The sequence below is a fragment of the Eretmochelys imbricata genome, chromosome 25 (assembly GCF_965152235.1).
Source record: "Eretmochelys imbricata isolate rEreImb1 chromosome 25, rEreImb1.hap1, whole genome shotgun sequence".
In the NCBI taxonomy this organism is placed as follows: Eukaryota; Metazoa; Chordata; order Testudines; family Cheloniidae; genus Eretmochelys; species Eretmochelys imbricata.
Genome location: NC_135596.1, coordinates 8,375,837 through 8,393,970, shown reverse-complemented (window position 1 = coordinate 8,393,970; position 18,134 = coordinate 8,375,837). Strand labels below are relative to the sequence as shown.

The window sequence follows — 18,134 nt, the reverse complement described above, 5'->3', positions numbered from 1 at the left end:
CTTGCTCCAAGCCCCTTAGCTTCGTCTGGGGCTGCTGCAGCCTCTGCCCCATGCCTGTGCCTGGAACTCTGACCCACCCCAGCCAGGCCATTACTATCGTCCCCTATTATCCGGGTCACATGGTATGACCTGGGTTCCCCCCCCCCATCCTAGACCACATGGTACGGTCCTTCTCCCTTGTTTCCTTCCTCTCAAGGCAGCCCCGGCCCCGCCCCTCGCGTGCGCGTGACCCAGGCGCGCGCGCGCTCTAGGAACTGAGCGCGCGCGCCCGCCGTCGTGGGTGGAGCCAGCGAGCGAGCGAGCGAGCCGGGCCCTTCCCCGCGGCATGGAGGCGGCGGGAGGCGGCGTGGCGCCCATCAGAGCCCCGTGAGTACGGGCCGCCCCCGCCCCCACTCGCCCGGCCAGGCCTCAGCGCCGCCCCACTCCTGGGCCTCCCCTTCCGCCCCTCCCCAGGGACCTCCCCCGACGTCCCCTGGGTCCCCTTCCTCCGCCTCCTCAGGGACCCCCCCCCGACCTCCCCGGGGTCCCCTTCCTCCGCCTCCTCAGGGACCCCCCCGATCCCCTTCCTCCGCCTCCTTAGGGGACCCCCCCCGACGTCCCCTTCCCCTGCCTCCTCAGGGACCCCCCCCCGACCTCCCCTGGGTCCCCTTCCTCCGCCTCCTCAGGGACCCCCCTCGATCCCCTTCCCCAGGGACCCCCCCTGACCTCCCCGGGGTCCCCTTCCTCGGGGAACTCTCCTTCCCCCCGATCCCCTTTCCCCGTCTCCTCAGGGGACCCCCCCGACCTCCCAGGGTCCCTTTCCCCCCCGTCTCCTCAGGGGATCCCCCCATCCCCTTCCTCCGCCTCCCCAGGGACCCCCCCTCGATCCCCTTCCCCAGGGAACCCCCTCGACCTCCTCAGGGTCCCCTTCCTCCGCCTCCCCAGGGACCCCCCCCTCGATCCCCTTCCCCAGGGAACCCCCTCGACCTCTCCAGGGTCCCCTTCCCCCGCCTCCTCAGGGTCCCCCCCCCCGGGGTCCCCTTCCCCAGGGAACCACCCCACCTCGCCCCGCTCCCCTTCCTCAGGGAAACCCCCCCATCCCCTTCCCCCTCAGGGAACCCCTCTCCCCAGACCTCCCCTTCCTCCCCCTTTTCAGGGAACCCCGCCCCCCCGAGACTTTCCCCCATTCCTAGCACCCTTTCTCCTTCACAACACCCATTTCCTGTGCTACCCTAGGAGCGTCCCCGCCCCCCCATCCCCAGCATCCACCTTCCCCCACTACCCCAGGAGCTACCTGCTCCCTTCATGCAAACTGGTTCTGGCCTTTGGGTGCCTGACGCTGGTCGATGGAGCCCTCGGTGCGGCAGAAGTTGGGTGGCTTTGGGCCGGGTGCTCTGGGTTCCCAGGCCGGGGTGACTCACTTGGAAAACCATATCGCTCACCTCGTCTGGAGGGGGGAAAAAAAATCAGTTATTCGGTTACTTGGTACTTAAAAGAAAAGAATCAGCAACAGAGGACCTGCCGCGTTGTTAAAATACCACAGTGCCTTTCCCCAGGCTGCCCTCATGACAGATGGCCCCTGCAGTCCCCATCCCACCACTCATCCTGTTTGACATTGTGGGTTGAGGTAGTGGCCATTCAACACCCAGCAAATATCAACAGGAGCCTTTGACAGAGACAGTATCTGAGTTTGCAGGAAGGCTCATAAGAGGCCTTGTAAAGTACGGAGAGAGCGCAAATACGGGAGAACTGGGAAACGTTACTAGCCTTGTGACTGTTGCCCTGGATGAGTTAAGTTACTGTCCTCAGCTAACCAGTCAGTTAGTGGAACCTGTGGGAGACCACAGCAAGCTTTGAGAAGTTACGTGTTTAAAAGTCAGTACCTAAATAAAAATGGCTAAATTTTCAGAGGTCATGAGTGCACACAATTGTCATTGAAGTCTGCAAGAGCTGAAGGTGCTTGGCATTTCTGAAAATCACACTACTTTTATTTAGGTGCCTAAATATGGATTTTTGGTCCATCCTTCTGTTTTAGGATACCACCCTAAAGTATCCTCAAATGTTCGGTTTATAATTCTGCCCCACCTCCATTAAGCGATCAGTCTTTTGTCAGTTTTGTGAGTAAATTTTTCTATTAACAGTGTAGCCTAGAAGTCCTCAGTCAAAGATTTGGGGTCCTGTTGTGCTATATGCTGTACGGACAGTCTCTGCCCCGGTAAGCTCACAATCAAGGATTATGACAAAACATAATAGGTGGAAGAAATGGACAAACTGGGGGGAGGAGGAGGAAGTATCGATAAAGGTGGCACATCTTGCATAAGTGGTCACTTATGACAAGTTTCACTGTATTTTGCTGCTCTCTGTAGAAGATGCTAGTAATAAAGGTCATCTGTTCTACTTACAAAGATGCCCATCGTGCTTCCTTAGTTTTTCAAAGGTAAAGACCTCTTTCCAACCCCAAAGATCTACCCCTGGAGACGAGGAATACACTGTACATCAGGCCGCATCTTTAATGCGGAGAGTTCAGAACACATGCTACAGGCCACAGCCTGCATCACACTGGCTTTATCCAAGTGGCTTGGGAGCTGTTGTGTGTACAGATTCCATGTCCATACTGAACATGAGGCAAGCTATAAACTCCTGTATTTTTTTTAATATATGGCACACTTTGCTTACGCAGCACAGTTGGGGATTCTCAGTGGAGCTATTTCCTTCGCCAGTTATCCCTCTATTCTTGTATAAGGGGAAGAATACAGTGGAAGGGGGACCTGAGCTCTGTGGTAGCTGATCTTCTGGATCACCTGGCAACAGCAGTGCAAGTTAGAGTAGGACCCCTCTAACTGCCCACTGTGTCTTGTCATAGCTTCAGTGTGGTGGAGAACTGGGGCCCTAACTTGGTTTTCAATAACCTTGTAAGCCCAATGTCTGTAGAGCAGATGAAAAGACGAGCTCAAGAATGATCCTACTTCACGTTTTGCTTTGTGGCATCCCTGTGGTCAGAAAAGTTAATGCTGGTTTTAATTTCCTTTGTGTAGAATATGCTTCTTTCAGTCTGCCTATTCTTTCATCAGTAAACTTTGCTGTCTAATGTAACACATGTCAAATGATCAGTCAGTTTAATGAGAGCACTCTCTTGCTCTGTAGGTATCTCACCTCGAAAGAACAGTTCCATGCATATCTCAAAGCAGAAAGGGAATCCAGGAATCAGGAAAACAATCAACATGATGGGGAGGAAGATTCTAGTAGCAATGACCAGACAGAGCCTCCAGCAAAACAGATGAAACTAGATGGTGGTGATCAAGTTAGGAAGCAAGGAAGCCAAGAGGAAGTTGTAAAAGAGGAGGAGAAGAAACCCCAGGAACGGAAGAGAGCCAGAGGACAGAATAAGAGTCGGCCATGTATGAAGCCAAATCACTATGAAAAGGACAGGCTGTGCCAGTCAGTAATCCAGGTAAGTGGCTGGCCTGCTATGGTTGGCAATTTCAGGTTCTTTAGATAAGAATCTCTTTAGCTGTAAAACACCTAGCATGCATTTGGATTCCTAATAATATGGCATGAATAAGCCATATACTTACCTATGGAATGGATGTTACTTATTCTCAGGTGGGGGTAATTCAGCTATAAAGCCTCAGAGAGATTGCACTTTATTTAGGCCTTGTCTAGTCTGGTGGTTTTTGTGCTGGCACAACTCCTGCATCCCCCAGTGTAGATGTACTGCAAGAAGGTAATAAGGAATATGCACTAGTGCAACATATCCCCATAATAAGTCACTGGGGTCAGTTGTATGAGTGCAAGCCCCATTTTGCACTGATCCAGTGCGTCTACATTAGCAGCTTGCATTGGTGAAGTTGCATTGATGTTTTACACTGATGCTAGTTTCTCTAAACTAGACAAGCAATCAGGAATGGTCAGTGTGTGTAACTGAAGTCCATGGAACTCTTCCTGGAAACAAAGCTGACACACACAGTAAAAATGAGCCCATTTACATAGAATGGTTGTTGGTGGTTTTACATTGAAAGTGTTTTCTCATTTAAGGAATGTGCAGAGAAGTGCTACTTTGGCTCACAGTGCCGCTTCCTGCATGATGTTGGGGAGTACATGGCTGTGAAGCCCTCAGACCTCGGGGATAGCTGCGTGCTCTTCAAGACCTTCGGAAAGTGCATTTATGGAGTCACATGCCGCTTTGCTAGGGCGCATCTGGGGGAGGACTACAGGAACATCATTAATGAGGACCTTGTAAAGCAGTGGGAAGGGAAACCACTGGTGAGAAACAGCCTCAGCAAAGAACTCCAGCAGCGACTGCGTAAGAAGAAAGTTTGCTTTGACAAATCCAGTAAGTACCTTAGTCACTTGGGCAAGCCCAGCAGCGCAGGCAATGTGGGAAACAAGGCAGCAGGCAACTCAACGGGGGAGAAGAGGATGACAACCTGCACAGCAGCCAAAGGGAATGTAGAGAGCGTTGAGGTCAAACCTCCTGGAGAGGAGGCACCAGAATGTGTCTCAGTGTCAGAGAAGGGAGAAGCTCCTGAATCAGTGGTCCTGCAGAGTTCCTGCCTAGCAGATGCATCAAAGGATTCCACTCCCAAAACAATAGGCCCGGTGACAGATGAAGATGTTATAAAACTGCGGGCATGTGAGAAAAAAAGAGTAAGTGCTAAAGCTGAGGATGGGGTCCTATTCTGTGGGTGCGTGTGGTAGTGGGCAACAATCAGGTGGTTTTAAAGTTGCATTTGGAAAGCCTCAGCTAGGGTGACTGGCAATCTTGGCTGAGGTGAGTGTAACTGAGGTGCCGGTGAAGCACTCCTCGTGTACATGCCTTTAGTCCTTGGGTGGAGGAAAAGTATTTCTGGTTCTGCATTTAAACAAGAAAAAGGGTTTTAACTTGTTGGGTCATATTGCAGTGGAGGTTGGTATCTCAGATCCCTAGTGAAGGGAGAGGCCTCAGTACAGAGCTATCTAAGGATGCTGTCTACTGTGATTAGAGAACTCCTAGGTCTCCCATCCGAGCCTTTGGTTTAAAATGTATTTTCAGTGATTCTCTCTTTATAAACAGAGTAACCCCAATTATCCAGCCTGTGAGTCAGAAAATGGCTGCTGCCCCCATGTGCGGTGGCAAGCATCATACGTTGCTCTCCTGCTTATCCAAAACCCCTTTACCCACTTCCTCCAAGTTTAACTATCTAACCATGTTTGAGAACAAATGATTTGGATCTTTGAAGGTTGTGATGTTAATTGTCATTTTGTAATAAATGCTTTTCAGGTCCGCTGTTCAGAAAAACAAACACATTGTCTTGCTCATGTGAAAACTACCAAGTTGTAGGTGCTGTTAGCGCTGCCTGATCTGAACTTGCCTGGCAAATGCCTCGGGATCTCCAAGAGGAAATGTACCCAGAAAGGCTGTCAGGCTAAGAAAAAAAATCCTTGTTTTTCAGAAAAACCAGCTCTCTTCTCTCTTTCTTGTACCATCTACCATTACTAAAATGTTGTTTTCCCCATTTCTATAGCTCTTTCACTTCACTCAGCTACGGCAATGCAAATAGACGGGTCAGTTTAATTTTCTAGTCCTCCTGCCCTAGCGCAGTGCTGCAGTGTGGAGTTTCAAATGCTGCAGAGGAATGCTTAAATTAAAAAAAAAATACAGTTTTCATGGAAACTAAAAGGAAACATGATAAATTCTGTAAAAGCCAAACTCCCAGAGTCTCTAACTGAAATTCCCCACTTGGCCTTCGCTATTTGAGTTCTTCTAATATGCCTTTCCTGTCTTTGTTTTCCAGTTGGATATCCAAGGCAAACTCTACCTGGCTCCCTTAACAACGGTAGGTAGAATAGTTCTAACAGAATTATTCTTTTTTCCCCACTTGTGAAAATTGGCTGTAAAACCACTTGGATGGGACAAGTTCCTCACATGAGTGGTGCAGGTGAAAAATGTTGCCAATATGTATCCTAACCCTCTCCGGTTGCTCTGGGTTTCAGTGTGGTAACCTCCCGTTCCGGAGAATATGCAAGCGTTTTGGAGCGGATGTCACCTGTGGCGAAATGGCTGTGTGCACAAACTTGCTCCAAGGCCAGTCATCTGAATGGGCTCTCTTGAAGCGGCACTACACAGAAGATCTCTTTGGAGTGCAGGTCCAGTATAGTCACTTCAGCAAGGCGGGAATCCAGAAACAACTCATGTATTTCTTACTTGGGGGAAACATCACCCACTGGGCATCTGCAGGGAGTAACTTTCCCTGTGGGTGAACTGCCCTTGTGTCTTTGAGCTGAGACATGGGCATTTCTTTTGAAGAGGTCAGCTCATTTTGACTGAATCGGTTCTGTTTTCCCTTTCAGCTGGAGGGAGCATTTCCAGACACTATGACCAGATGTGCAGAGCTTCTGAACCAGACCATTGAGATGGATTTTGTAGACATCAACGTTGGGTGCCCAATAGATCTGGTGTATAAGAAGGTAACATTTAACAATATCCTCCATCCTTTCTCTGAGCAGGTGTCTTTCCTTTGCTTTACCTCCCAATCCCTGGTCTGTTCACAACACAACTTAAATGTTACCATTGCCTGTTCAGTCTAAGGACCATCATCTCTACACACAGAGTAACCTTCTCGATTCCAGGGCTTGTTTCAAATGACTTCATAGCAAATGTGTTCATCTTACAAACAACATGATGGCTTTTCTAACGGTCAGCACTGCAAACCCAGCCTGGGATCTGAAAGTCAAGCTTAGGTTTATTCTGAATCCTGCAGCATCTCAGCAACAAATCTTCAACTGGAACCTAGGTCATAGAAAATAAGGGCAGAAGGGCCTCTTAGATCATCTAGTCTGCCCTCCTGTACCGCACAGGCCATGGAGTTTCAACCAGTTACTCTTGTAGGGAGCCTAGTAACTTGTGTGAACAATTAATACTAGTTAGTTCTGTTGCTGGTGTGCAAGCCAGGCCAGAATGCAGCTTCTGCGCTGCAGGCCAAACACACTAGTGAGAGCTTATTTTGTCAGTGACCTCAGCAGCCCCAGCCCTAAATTCTACACCAGGGGCAGATCCGTTGGAGAGGTGCAGTTTGCAGAGGGGCTTGTCTAATCATTGTCACAGTTTCAGGGTTAACTGCACCTTTGACACCCCTCCACCCCAGTTTTCCTCCAGGACTTCCACTTAGGTGACAGCTAGGAAGCCTGAAACCTTTTTCTCAGGTGGACACCTGTGGCTCTTTTCCTCCAGACGGGTGTTCAGGCTTGCAGTCCCTCTGTATTTCACTGAGATTTCCCCAGCACGTCTGGCTGGGGTCCAGCACCTGTGGTTAGCCTTTCCCCCGGGGTTTCCACAGTGTATACCGGTTATCAGTCAGCTGTCACAAAGCAACCAACCTTTACAGCGCAAAAGACATTTATTCTTAGGGCAAAAGCATTACAGAGAAAACATATTAAAAAAAACAATAAGTCCCTATCCACGTCCTAAAAAGCTTACCAGAGGTCAGCCACCAGTCTTATGGCTCTTTGGGCATGGCAAAGTGTTTCTAACCCTTCCACAAGGCTGGGGACCCCTTGTGTGCAGAAGGTCCTGTCCATTTGCTGAATCAAAAAGGCAGCCCTGTGTCAGTTTAAACTCAGCCCTTTTATACCAAAAGCCCTTTCTTTGTCTGTTGATCTCTGGAAAACCCAGTACGTGTGACCCACTTGCATGGATGGTCCAACCTCTTTGCTTTACTCGCCTTAATCACCCACCACTGGTTTTTAGTTCCTGGAGGAACTGTGATAGTGCTCTCACCCCCCCCCCCCAAGTTGCATACAATCCCCGGCCCACAAGGCATTCCTGTGCGTCCTACAGTACGGTCCCCCAAAGCTACAGCGTGCAGTTGCTATATCTGTCAAGCTTGACTGCACTTCAAGATAAAAGTGTAGATATTCTCCAGTTTATACAAATGAAAGGCAGCTGTCTGGTTAGTTTCAGCAAGGTTCTTGGTTAGGTGAAAATACAAGGATCTCTGACTGTGCCTGTTTTATCCCATAGGGGGGTGGATGTGCCTTAATGAACCGTTCCAACAAGTTTGAACAGATAGTCAGAGGAATGAATTCGGTGAGTACCAGGCATACCCTGGCTGAGAAGAACAAGCTTCCAAACAAAGCTGTTTTGTCTGGTTTAACTTTACTCCTCCCTCTCTGTAGGTACTCGATGTTCCTCTGACAGTGAAGATAAGGACTGGTGTGCAAGAAAAAGTCAACCTAGCTCATAAAGTAATCCCCAACATCCGGAAGTGGGGAGCTTCCATGGTCACGGTATGGGCCCCTTTCTGTGTTTGATGTCAGGAATTTGGCCAGGATCTCTGGTGCTTTGTCTGTCTGTCTGTCATCATTTAAGTACATCTAGTCCAATAATCCTTTTGGTAGTGACTTTTGCGTGATGCATCAGGATAGAGGCATGAACCCAGCCATCTGTGCAAAGTTGTATTGTGAGAGGAGGAGATGCTTCAGGGAGGGACACATTATCATTAATACCATTCTGGTCTCTGTCCACATTAATAATCCCTGTGGCTTCTTGCTCTAGCTTGCAAGCACTGACAATGTTATGTTTGTTCATGATGTCTTTTTGGATTCTGCTAACCAGTTCCCCTACTGTTCACTACAGCACTGACCTCTGCAGATTGCTTAGGTTCTGTGCTATCAATGCATTTCACTCATATCCACTTTGAACTTGTTGCCTTTCTTGTAGCATCTCACCCTAGCTGCTTTAGATACTTGGTGAAGTACTAATGGTAACTCTTCTTTCTGTTAGCTTCATGGCCGATCTAGAGAACAGCGTTACACAAAGGTTGCAGACTGGGAGTACATAGCAGAGTGTGCTAAATTAGCCAGCCCAATGCCTCTATTTGGTATGTTTCTCTCTGCTGATTTTATTTTTTTAAGCTTTTTAATGATTAGGTAATTTTAAAAGAGCTTGTTTCTCTGAAATGTGATTTGTGTATGGTTAAAATATTACTGGTCCGATTAATGTAAGATCCATCCGCCCCACAAACTTGCATCTCCTTCAGTGAGATTGCCTTCGTTATTTGTTTGACACAGTTAAGACAAGACACAGGAGCACGTTCAGTCGGGGGGGGAGTGAAGCAGAGACAGAACTAATAACAAATCCCTAAAGTGATGTCAGAGAGGCGATAGATCGGCTGTCACCAATAGTGGTTGGCTACTTAGCTTAAAGTGCAATTCTGATCTGAAAAATTACCCAACAGTTCTACTGTGGTGTAACTCCATTCAGGTCAATGAACTGACAGGTGAATCTCCTCCATGGTCCCCTGGTGTATTCCAAGTCTCATCGACCATTAAACTCCTCTTAGTGTTGTGGAGCCACGAGGGCTTGGGCAGAGCAAGCTGTTGTTCATTCCTGTTCATAAATAGTCAGTTGAATTTTTGTCTAACACAATTCTGTTCTCATGCTTCTGAAACCCCAGGGCAAGATAATAGAGTTGCACAGGTGTAGCAGAGCTGAATTTGAAAGTTACTGATGGTAGAACTTGACCTGTAAATTATTATTTACACACACACACGTGTGTATGTGTGCATGTCAGTCACCACCACTTGGGTCTGAGAAACATGGCAAATAGCGCTGCAGCCGTGAAGGGCGTTCTTCTCTGTCCCACCCCGCCCCAAAGACTGTGCAGTGAGGGTCCGATAGGAGGTGAGCCATAGTGATTTTCCATGGCTTGGGGCGCTGTTGGATTCACTGCCCAAGCCACAGGCTGTGTACTACACTTTTACTGCCCTATGTGGACCTTGCTGGACTACGTTAACATGCTCTAGGTATCTAGAGCTAGCCAGCAGGATTCATGCAGGGCGGTCAGAGTGCAACACAGCCTGGGGCTCGGGCAGTGAAGCCAGCGCCCCAAGCCCTACTAACAATCACCGTGGCTTGCCTCCTCTCAGACCCTCACTGCTCAGTCTGTGGAGGAAGAGAAGCCAGAGGGGCAGGAGGAGGCAATGACAGAAGAGAGGGAACGTACCAGAGGAAGGAGAAGAGGAGGAGGATCATCCAGGAAGGAGGTTCAGGCCCAGCACTGGCCAAGGTAATTAAGGGCCATAGGAGGGCAGCTTTCCTAGGGTTGATCCTCCCCTTCTCCCTGTTTGAGGGTGGGGGTTAGGGGTCCTTGCCCTCCCCTCGACCATAGACAGTGAGGAGAGAAGGAAGAGTTCCCGGTTTCTCCGGGGGGGGGGGGGGGGCGGGGTGGAAGGGAAGGGGTCCAAGAAACCTCCCTAATTTTTTTAAAAACATTCTAAGTGTCTCAAAGGAAGCTTGGCATCTCTGAATTGTTGGGCAGCGAAGCACAAGGCAAAAAACCTATCATGACCCTCAGGTCCCAGGTTCAATTTTCAAGACTTGGCTGTTAGAAGGGGGGGTGGGGGGAACCACCACACAACACATCCTTTTGTAAAGGGAATAAATTGAATCTGTAGCACCTGAGTATAAACATGGAGCCCCCCAATGCCATTTTACAGGATCACTTTTCAGATAAGGGCACTTTTGAGTTTCATCCTGTGCCATTTCATTTTGACCTGATCTTGTGTGCCACTCTGGCCTCTCTCACTCTCCCACACAGGAAATGGAGATATCTTGTCCTATGAAGATGCTAATCGAGCCATGCAGACTGGCGTTTCAGGAATTATGATTGCAAGGTAAGTGGCTGCCTTTCCTACTTACTTTTGTTTGTGAGCTATATTGGAAACAAATAAAAACCAAAAAAGCCAGTGATAAGCGTTTCCTCCTTGGCAAGGCTGTTCTTGGAGGCTTGTTGTGTATCTGGTATAAGATAATGGTGTAGCTTTCAACTCCATCTATTTGCTACTTCTGGTGTAGCCTTTAAAAGGAGGCAACATCAGTTTACAGAGAGCTGAAAAGTCTCAAACTGGATGGAGGTGTAAGCAGAAGTGCATGGTATTGCAAATGATTCGCAGCCAAACCAGACACTTGTGCACATGATTTGGGTGACACTCCTGTTTAATCTTTGGGGTAGAAGCTGGTGCTGATAGGGTTGGCATAACTCTTAATCAGCTAGCAGGTTGAAAAAAAAAAAAAACAACACGCAAATCTCTTTAGCTCCAAAGCTCCAGCTTCGATAATCTCTCTCTGATGTAGCAAGAGGGATTAAACTAGTTCTGACATTGGACAGCACAGCACAAGTGATTTTGTGGTCTGGGGCCTTTTTTTCTTATCCCGGATCAATTTGGCCCACTGGCCTATCTCTAGTCTGTTTGAGAATTGACTCTGTCCCTGCTTCAGAAGCAACTTCCAATTTCATTTCTCAGATCCCAGCCTTAGAGTAATCCTGATGATTAACCTTATGTTCGCTCTGCCCAGACTCTCACTTCTATGGGCTCTTGTGGTTAAGGAACAGACCTGAGCAGGGAATAAAACCTTGATCTAGTTCTCTGGCATCTGCTTCCTGTGTGACATTAGCTCAGTCAACTTCTCTGGGGTTGTGTGTGAATACAGACTAACACAGCTGCTACTCTGAAACCTCTGAGTGGAATTTTCTAAAGGTGTAAGGGATTTAGAAGCAGCCTTCCTAATACCTTTCATCCCTCAGACATGTAATTGTATTAGTCAATTTAAATATACTCACACCTCCTGTTATCCCTGAAGTTAACTAGATGCTAGTACAGGATTGCTTCATGTTCTGTCTTGGCTCTAGGCAGGCTCCTGGAGTATAAATAAATAGGGCAAAGGGGAAAATAGTTAGGGCTTAGTTATTCCCTCACTTGCAGGGGTGCAGCATCCAGGGAAATCAATGGCAGTTGATCATGCAAGAGGAGAGAATTAAGCTCTAAAGGTAGGTCAAAGTGAAAGCCAGCAGATTCCCTGAAAAGGTTGGATTGTCTTATTCGTGGTCAGATCCTCCTGCCAGAGCTGTGTTTGTAGGAGGCTTTAACTAGAGAATGAAATGCACTCTTCCTGTGCCCACTGGGAGGTAACTCAGTAACGCAAATGTTGTCTGGCCGCAGTCATCTTGTGTCTCACATATACAAGTCTGTAGCTAAACTTCAGTTTTATAGCTGGACAGACTCTTTGGTTACAAACATTTTCCTTTCTGATCCGATCTTGTCTGACCGCAGAGGAGCATTGATCAAACCTTGGATTTTCACTGAAGCTAAAGAACAGCGACACTGGGACATCTCTTCCAATGAAAGATTAGATATTCTCAAAGACTTCACCAATTATGGCCTCGAACACTGGGGTTCAGATACCCAGGGGGTGGAGAAAACCAGGAAGTTCATGCTGGAATGGCTGTCCTTTTTGTGCAGGTAACTTGCTTTCTCAATGTCTTTGGATAGAAAGCTTTTTCTTGCTGGGTCTCTGCCTCTACTGTAATATTTTGTAGAATAATAAAATTCAGTGACATTTAATATATGTATTTGCATTGCAAGGTATATTCCAGCTGGCTTATTGGAGTACCTACCTCAGAAAATCAATGAGCGGCCTCCTTACTACATGGGGAGAGACTATCTGGAGACCTTAATGGCAAGCCAAAATGTGGACGACTGGATTAAAATAAGGTAAATAGCAAACAGTTGTCATAAAATAGACAGTTGGTCATAGTGATTTCATCCTGCAACCTAATATTCAAATACCAGATAATGCACAATCATACTGGCATGGAAGGATCATGGGAACTTCAGGTGTTATAGTTTATCCTGCCTTCTCTGCCCACCTCCCAACTCAACATGAGACTTTTGTAGGGCTGGCTAGGATCATGGTCTACTTCCCCAACACAGTAAGACTGACTAGAATGGTGCAGTACCCTCATTTCAGTAGGTTTTCAGTTAAGCCTTGTATTGCCATATTACTCTCTCCTTGTTTGTATGTGCCCCCAAGTGCCTCTGTTGTGATAAGTCTTATCTGAGATGCTAATATAAACCCAGAGGAATTGACAGTGTGCTTCCCAGACAATGATTTGAAGGTTACCACCAAGGAGGAAAACTGATTTTTCAAGATTACTGACTGCACAGTATCCAGTATATTAATCTGTCTTGCAGTAGCATGTAGGAACCCCAGTCATGGGCCAGCACCCCTTGTGCTAGGTGCTGCACATAACAGAACAAAAAGACCGCACCTGCCCCAAAGAGCTTCTAATCTAGGTAATTCCACAGCTTGGGGAGTTGCTGGACTTTCCCCTGTAGGTTTCCAGAATTAATGTTACAGACTTTAGGAGACTTTTCTTGCATCCAAAAGTCTACAGACACTGCTTGAAAAAATGACTCTGCAGACTTTAGGCCCCAACTGAAATGGCATTCTGAGAGTGTAGCCAGCGGCTTTGTCCCATCCCGTGGAAACAGAAAAGCAGCAAAAATGGAGCATGGCTGCAGCTTCTTTTGAGGGGGAGCGGCGGCACTAATCTGTGTCCTTTGCGTTAGTAATGGAAACAGCTGCCTACAACCACTCAAGTTACTAGAACTTCTGTACATTTCCACCAAGTTTTGTGAATGCCGTTTTCTGAGCAGAACCTTGCAGCTTCAGTATCCAGTTAGCTCCTTTGTTCTATACTGTTCACTGGAAGTACGAAAACATTTTAAAAAGTTATTTTAAGTCTCTTTGCACTTTAATAAAATATTTGTTACCTTCAATGTAAAAATAAATAAATAGTAGTACTAGCCTGCTTCCAGAAGTGTGGTTATAATGTATACAATGTTTGCTCTGCATTCAGGTAGCTTTATATTCATGCCATAGGTCTATAGTCTGTTGGTACGTAGTTGCTCACTCTACTGGATTTCACTGCCTACATGTCTTGTGGAAAATGATACTGCATTAGTAAAACATGGGGGGGTCTTAGGAATTTTGGTTGTAAACAGTTTATATACAAAACAAACCCTACTGTTCCTTAATGTGAACTTTTAGTACTTAAATATATCATTTGAGTTCTGTACTATTGATAGGCCAGATCCTCAACTCCTTTGAAGTCAAGGGGGCTACACAGATTTACACCAGCTATGTCATATTACACCAACTGAGGGATCTGGTTCTTAACATATGAGTACCAAGTGTGTCTAGCTCAGTGTAAGCAGAAGGAGAGGTGGGATGGGGAGATTCAAGACACATTCAACTTAGTGAGAATAAGGCACCTGAAAGTCAGTGGGAGTTAAGCACCTAAATTGAAAATTTACCCCTTGGTCCCTACTACAAAGAGGGCACAGCCTACCAGAGTGTATGTTGCATGGTTGGATGTCAGTGTGAGGCATTGTCAGACTCTGAATGTATTTGAATACAAATCTGTTTTGTTGCAGTGAGATGCTTTTGGGGCCTGTACCTGCAAACTTTACCTTTCTGCCTAAACACAAGGCAAATTCTTACAGATAGGACTGATTGGAAGAGTCCTTAAAGAGACACAGTGAGAGAAGGCAATAGCAACATGGATTATCTGCCTCTGGCTGCTGGGAATTAAATAAAATTTTATTGTTTTTTAATGTCTAGTTAATGTTTGTCATTACATGATCTGATAACTGGACAAGTGTCACAACTCAGCCTGTTCTGGCTGAGAAAGCTCCCCATCTTCTGTCTGAGGATCTCTCTAGCTACAATACTTCTGTGGTCTTCATTACCCCTAGTTTGAGAACTTCAGTCTTAAATGTGTTTAGCTCCCAGGAGGGTGAGTAGCTTTTTTTATTCCCTTTTATAGGTGGGAGAAACTGAGGCAGAGCTGCCAAAGGGCTTGCCCAGGTTGTCACAGGAAGTCCATGGCAGAGCAGGGGTTTGAACCTGGATCTCTCCAGCCCAAAGCTAGTGCCCTAACCACTGGACCATCATCTCTGTGTAACTTTTGCATCTTCTCCAAAGCCTTCTCATGGACTTTGGTGCAAAAATAAAGTGCTTGGTGGTCAGTGGCTTGCCTCACTTCACCACATGAAGTTTCTTATACATTTGCATATTGTACATTGTTTCTGTAGCAGGGGTTGATAAAAACCTTGAGGGTGTGGTCACTAGCATCAATGTAGCCTTGCTTAGTCCAGCTGTGACACACACCCCTTCAGCCAAGAACAATTGTTCTTTTTTCAATAAAAATGTAAATTTCCTCAGCTCCTCTAGGTGTCTAATATCGTGAAAAAATCTCCTAGAGGAGCTGAGGCAGTTTACATTTGTACTGAAAAAAAAAGCATGTTTTTTATGAGTGGCAGTTGGATTAATACAAACCATTAAATAACCTCAGTCTCCCAGGAGAGCCTTCCCCTTAGTCTCTTCAGGTTTTATTCAGATTTATGTTAATTTTGACACATTCAATACATTGCACAAACTCCCAGCAGGATACAAATAACTCTCCCAAATGCATTTTGTGGAGAGCGATAAAGATTCTGCACTTGGGATTTGAACAGATCTGTCAAAGTTGTGTGGGCTAGAACAGAATCAAGCTCATTCTCCCCTCTGTCATTGGATCTGCAGCTCTAAACATGAGTAAAAGCCATAGAAATTGATTCTAGTCAATCAGTTTGCCACATATGACCCTAAATCCATATCTAGAGCAGATCTCTCTGTTCAGAAGGTGCCACTTTTACCTACATCCCTTCCAAGTGAAGGAGTCTCACATTGATGTTTGTGTACAAGGAGTCAGTAAACACTCTAGAATTGGCATTGGGCTGGCTCACTTGCATGGAGATTGGATTATAGTGGGAAAGGTGAGTGCAGTTCCAGTCCCCCGCTCTCATCCATACAAGCCATGTGCTATACCGATGCAGAAATTGCAAGAGTAAGGCAACAAATGTGGATACAGGTGTGGTGTTCCTTCGAGCAAGTGGTGTTGACCCCTCTGGGTTCCTCTGCCTTTCCAGAGTTACTTCTAGAAGGGTGTTCACATGCTCCTTTTCCAAGTAGAACTACAGTTGAATGCATTACCCTTAGTACATATTTAATCGCTATGTACAGAAGAGACATTTGGACCAGAGAATTTACATTTAAGAATGCCAGTCTTCACTGCAGAGATGGGAATACCTAAAATTAACCTGTTATGATGGCTACTGTCTGAACAAGCTTTGGATTTTAATAATGTTCCTGTGCCCTGTTAAGATAAAAAAAATTGGATTTTCAAAAGCATTTAGGCTCCTAAGTCACTTAAGTCCTATTAACTTTCAAGGCCTGGACTCCTAAGTGCTTTTGAAAATCCCCACCAAGACTCTTAACACCATAAAAGAGTTGCACAATACCTTGATTAGCTCCACACCCGTTGGTCACTTCTTACCTTGAGAAAGTCTGAATTAGACTGTGGACCCAATTTTTCCATTATCTTTCACATGTCATGGGCTACACTGTGCCAAATTAGTAAAAATGCTCCAAACTCAGACTGGAGTCCCCCCCCCCCCCCCCCCACTCGCTTTGCATAGACAAACACCACATGCAAGCAAGTAGAGAATCAGGCCCACAGTATTCACATGCAGATGTGAAGCAGTGGTGAGCATTTTCCAGAGAGGCTGAACACTTGGCAGCTCCCAGTGACTTAAATTGGAGTTGGGGGTACTTAGCACCTTTGAAATTATGGCCCTGTGTTCACCTGTAGAGTTGTCTAAATAAACTTTTCCTGTTCTCTAGGGTCTTCCAGCTGCTTATGAGCTGGCATATTTCCATATCCTTTTCAGGCAAGGAAATGAAATGTAAATCATTGTCCATGGTGACCAGATTGTAGTTGTTCATGGGAGGGGGAAAACACACAATACTCTTCGAACGTTTCACAGTCAAATCATAAATCTTGCATAAAAGCAGCTCAGGCAAGAAAAGGAGATGAGGCAGCATGAAAAGTTACTGCCATGAATCAAAGGTGAGAGATTTAATAGGGGGGTTTCCCCTCTAATAATTTCCTAGTGTTTAATATTAAAAAAAGTCAATTTCTCAACTGCCTCGAAGGCAATGAGTTCATAAAAATGCTGCTGAAACTGCACCAGTGCAGATACTGTATAATACAGCAAAGCTGCGTTGGGGCTTTTACATCAGGGGAGAGAAGCTACGGCAGACCCAGCTTTGCGCTGGTTGGTTAATATGCGGCCAGCTTGGGTAGGTCACAACTCCATTAATGCATCTACGAGGGCTCTTAGAGATGTTTGTTTTTACACAGGGTGCTCTAGGTTGAGCCTTGTGGAGGTATTTTCTGCTGGCTGGGCCCTTGAGCTTTTAACCATGAAATGCCTTGGTAAGTGGATAAGGGTACCTCGGCCTATGGAGAGGAGCTTTTTGTCTTAGAATCAGGAGAGAGAATGCGCAATGGTAAACACTTACCAAAGTGGAAGTCTCTTCAGATGCAGATATACACTTGTAAATGTAAGTCTACAGGTTAGGTGCTTTAACTTCCATTGAAATCAATAGGAGCAAGGTGCCTAACACAGTTGGGTGTTTTTAAAAATCCCAGTACATATCTTTCTGCACCTTTAGGTGCCTGAATACCTTTTAAAATCTGCCCTAAGTCCCTTTAAATACAACTCCAACAGCAGATGACCATGCACAAGGATGATCAACTTAAAAGGCTCTGACCTTTGCAAGACTCTGCCGCTCCCCAAAGTGCATGGGCTCCGGTTGGGCTGCATGCGCCTTTCTGGTCTACAGTAGCCAATGCAGAATAAAGGGTTGTAGAAATGTACTGGCTGGCATGACAAGACGAGGCCAAAGATTGCTATCCACAGAACTAATCCAGTCCTCCACCCTGACAGGATACGGAGCCAGTAATAGCTATCTAAGGCCACAAGGGGCCACCAAATCATCTAGTCTGACCTCCTATATATCTCAGGCCACCTCTGCCACCCAGCACCTACACACTTAACCCAGTGACCAAAGTATGACAGCCCACAGGAGCTTAGACTTGTGCCACAGGCAGAGAATAGGCAGGACCGAGATGCCTGAGGCCCCCTGCAATGGCAGGGAAATGAGCATTTATGGCTCAGAAGGAATGGTTCTCCTGAAAGGCATTTGATTCCCAGTAGATTCAGATGGAACAACCGTGTTTCCCTCTCCCATGAAAATGAGCCAAGGTGGAGTCCAAACTCCCTCCTCTCACCCCAGCTCTCTGCTCCTTTGCTGTCCTACAATAAGGCATGTCCCAGACAGGAACTCGGGCTGGCTGGGACACAGATGTGGGATTTCTGTAGTAATATTTACAAGATGCAAACACAGTAATTGGGTTGTTAAGAGGCAGTGGACTGATCCTCAGCAG

At 46.5% G+C, this 18,134-nt stretch overlaps 1 protein-coding gene across 2 annotated transcripts; it reads left to right on the top strand.

Moving 5' to 3' along the window:
* The first annotated feature begins 240 nt into the window (after positions 1 to 240).
* DUS3L (dihydrouridine synthase 3 like) lies at positions 241 to 14,415 on the top strand. 2 transcript variants are annotated; one of them, XM_077842145.1, is made up of 13 exons: positions 241 to 366; positions 3,124 to 3,430; positions 4,015 to 4,626; positions 5,754 to 5,795; positions 5,953 to 6,105; positions 6,310 to 6,426; positions 7,979 to 8,044; positions 8,134 to 8,244; positions 8,741 to 8,837; positions 10,557 to 10,632; positions 12,070 to 12,258; positions 12,382 to 12,510; positions 14,236 to 14,415. In XM_077842145.1, the coding sequence occupies exons 1-13, from the start codon at positions 326 to 328 to the stop codon at positions 14,306 to 14,308; spliced, it is 2,013 nt and encodes a 670-aa protein (XP_077698271.1). In that variant the 5' UTR covers positions 241 to 325; the 3' UTR covers positions 14,309 to 14,415. The 2 variants fall into 2 exon arrangements, with proteins under 2 accessions (XP_077698271.1, XP_077698272.1); XM_077842146.1 differs by lacking the exon at positions 241 to 366 and adding an exon at positions 2,121 to 2,194.
* The last annotated feature ends 3,719 nt before the right edge of the window (positions 14,416 to 18,134 follow it).

Bases quoted from the DNA above. Each gene is read 5' to 3' on its own strand.
- DUS3L (XM_077842145.1), top strand. From the start codon at position 326: ATGGAGGCGGCGGGAGGCGGCGTGGCGCCCATCAGAGCCCC. The intron at 5,796-5,952 runs GTAGGTAGAATA...TCTGGGTTTCAG, and splicing joins ACCTGGCTCCCTTAACAACG to TGTGGTAACCTCCCGTTCCG. The intron at 12,259-12,381 runs GTAACTTGCTTT...TTGCATTGCAAG, and splicing joins TGGCTGTCCTTTTTGTGCAG to GTATATTCCAGCTGGCTTAT.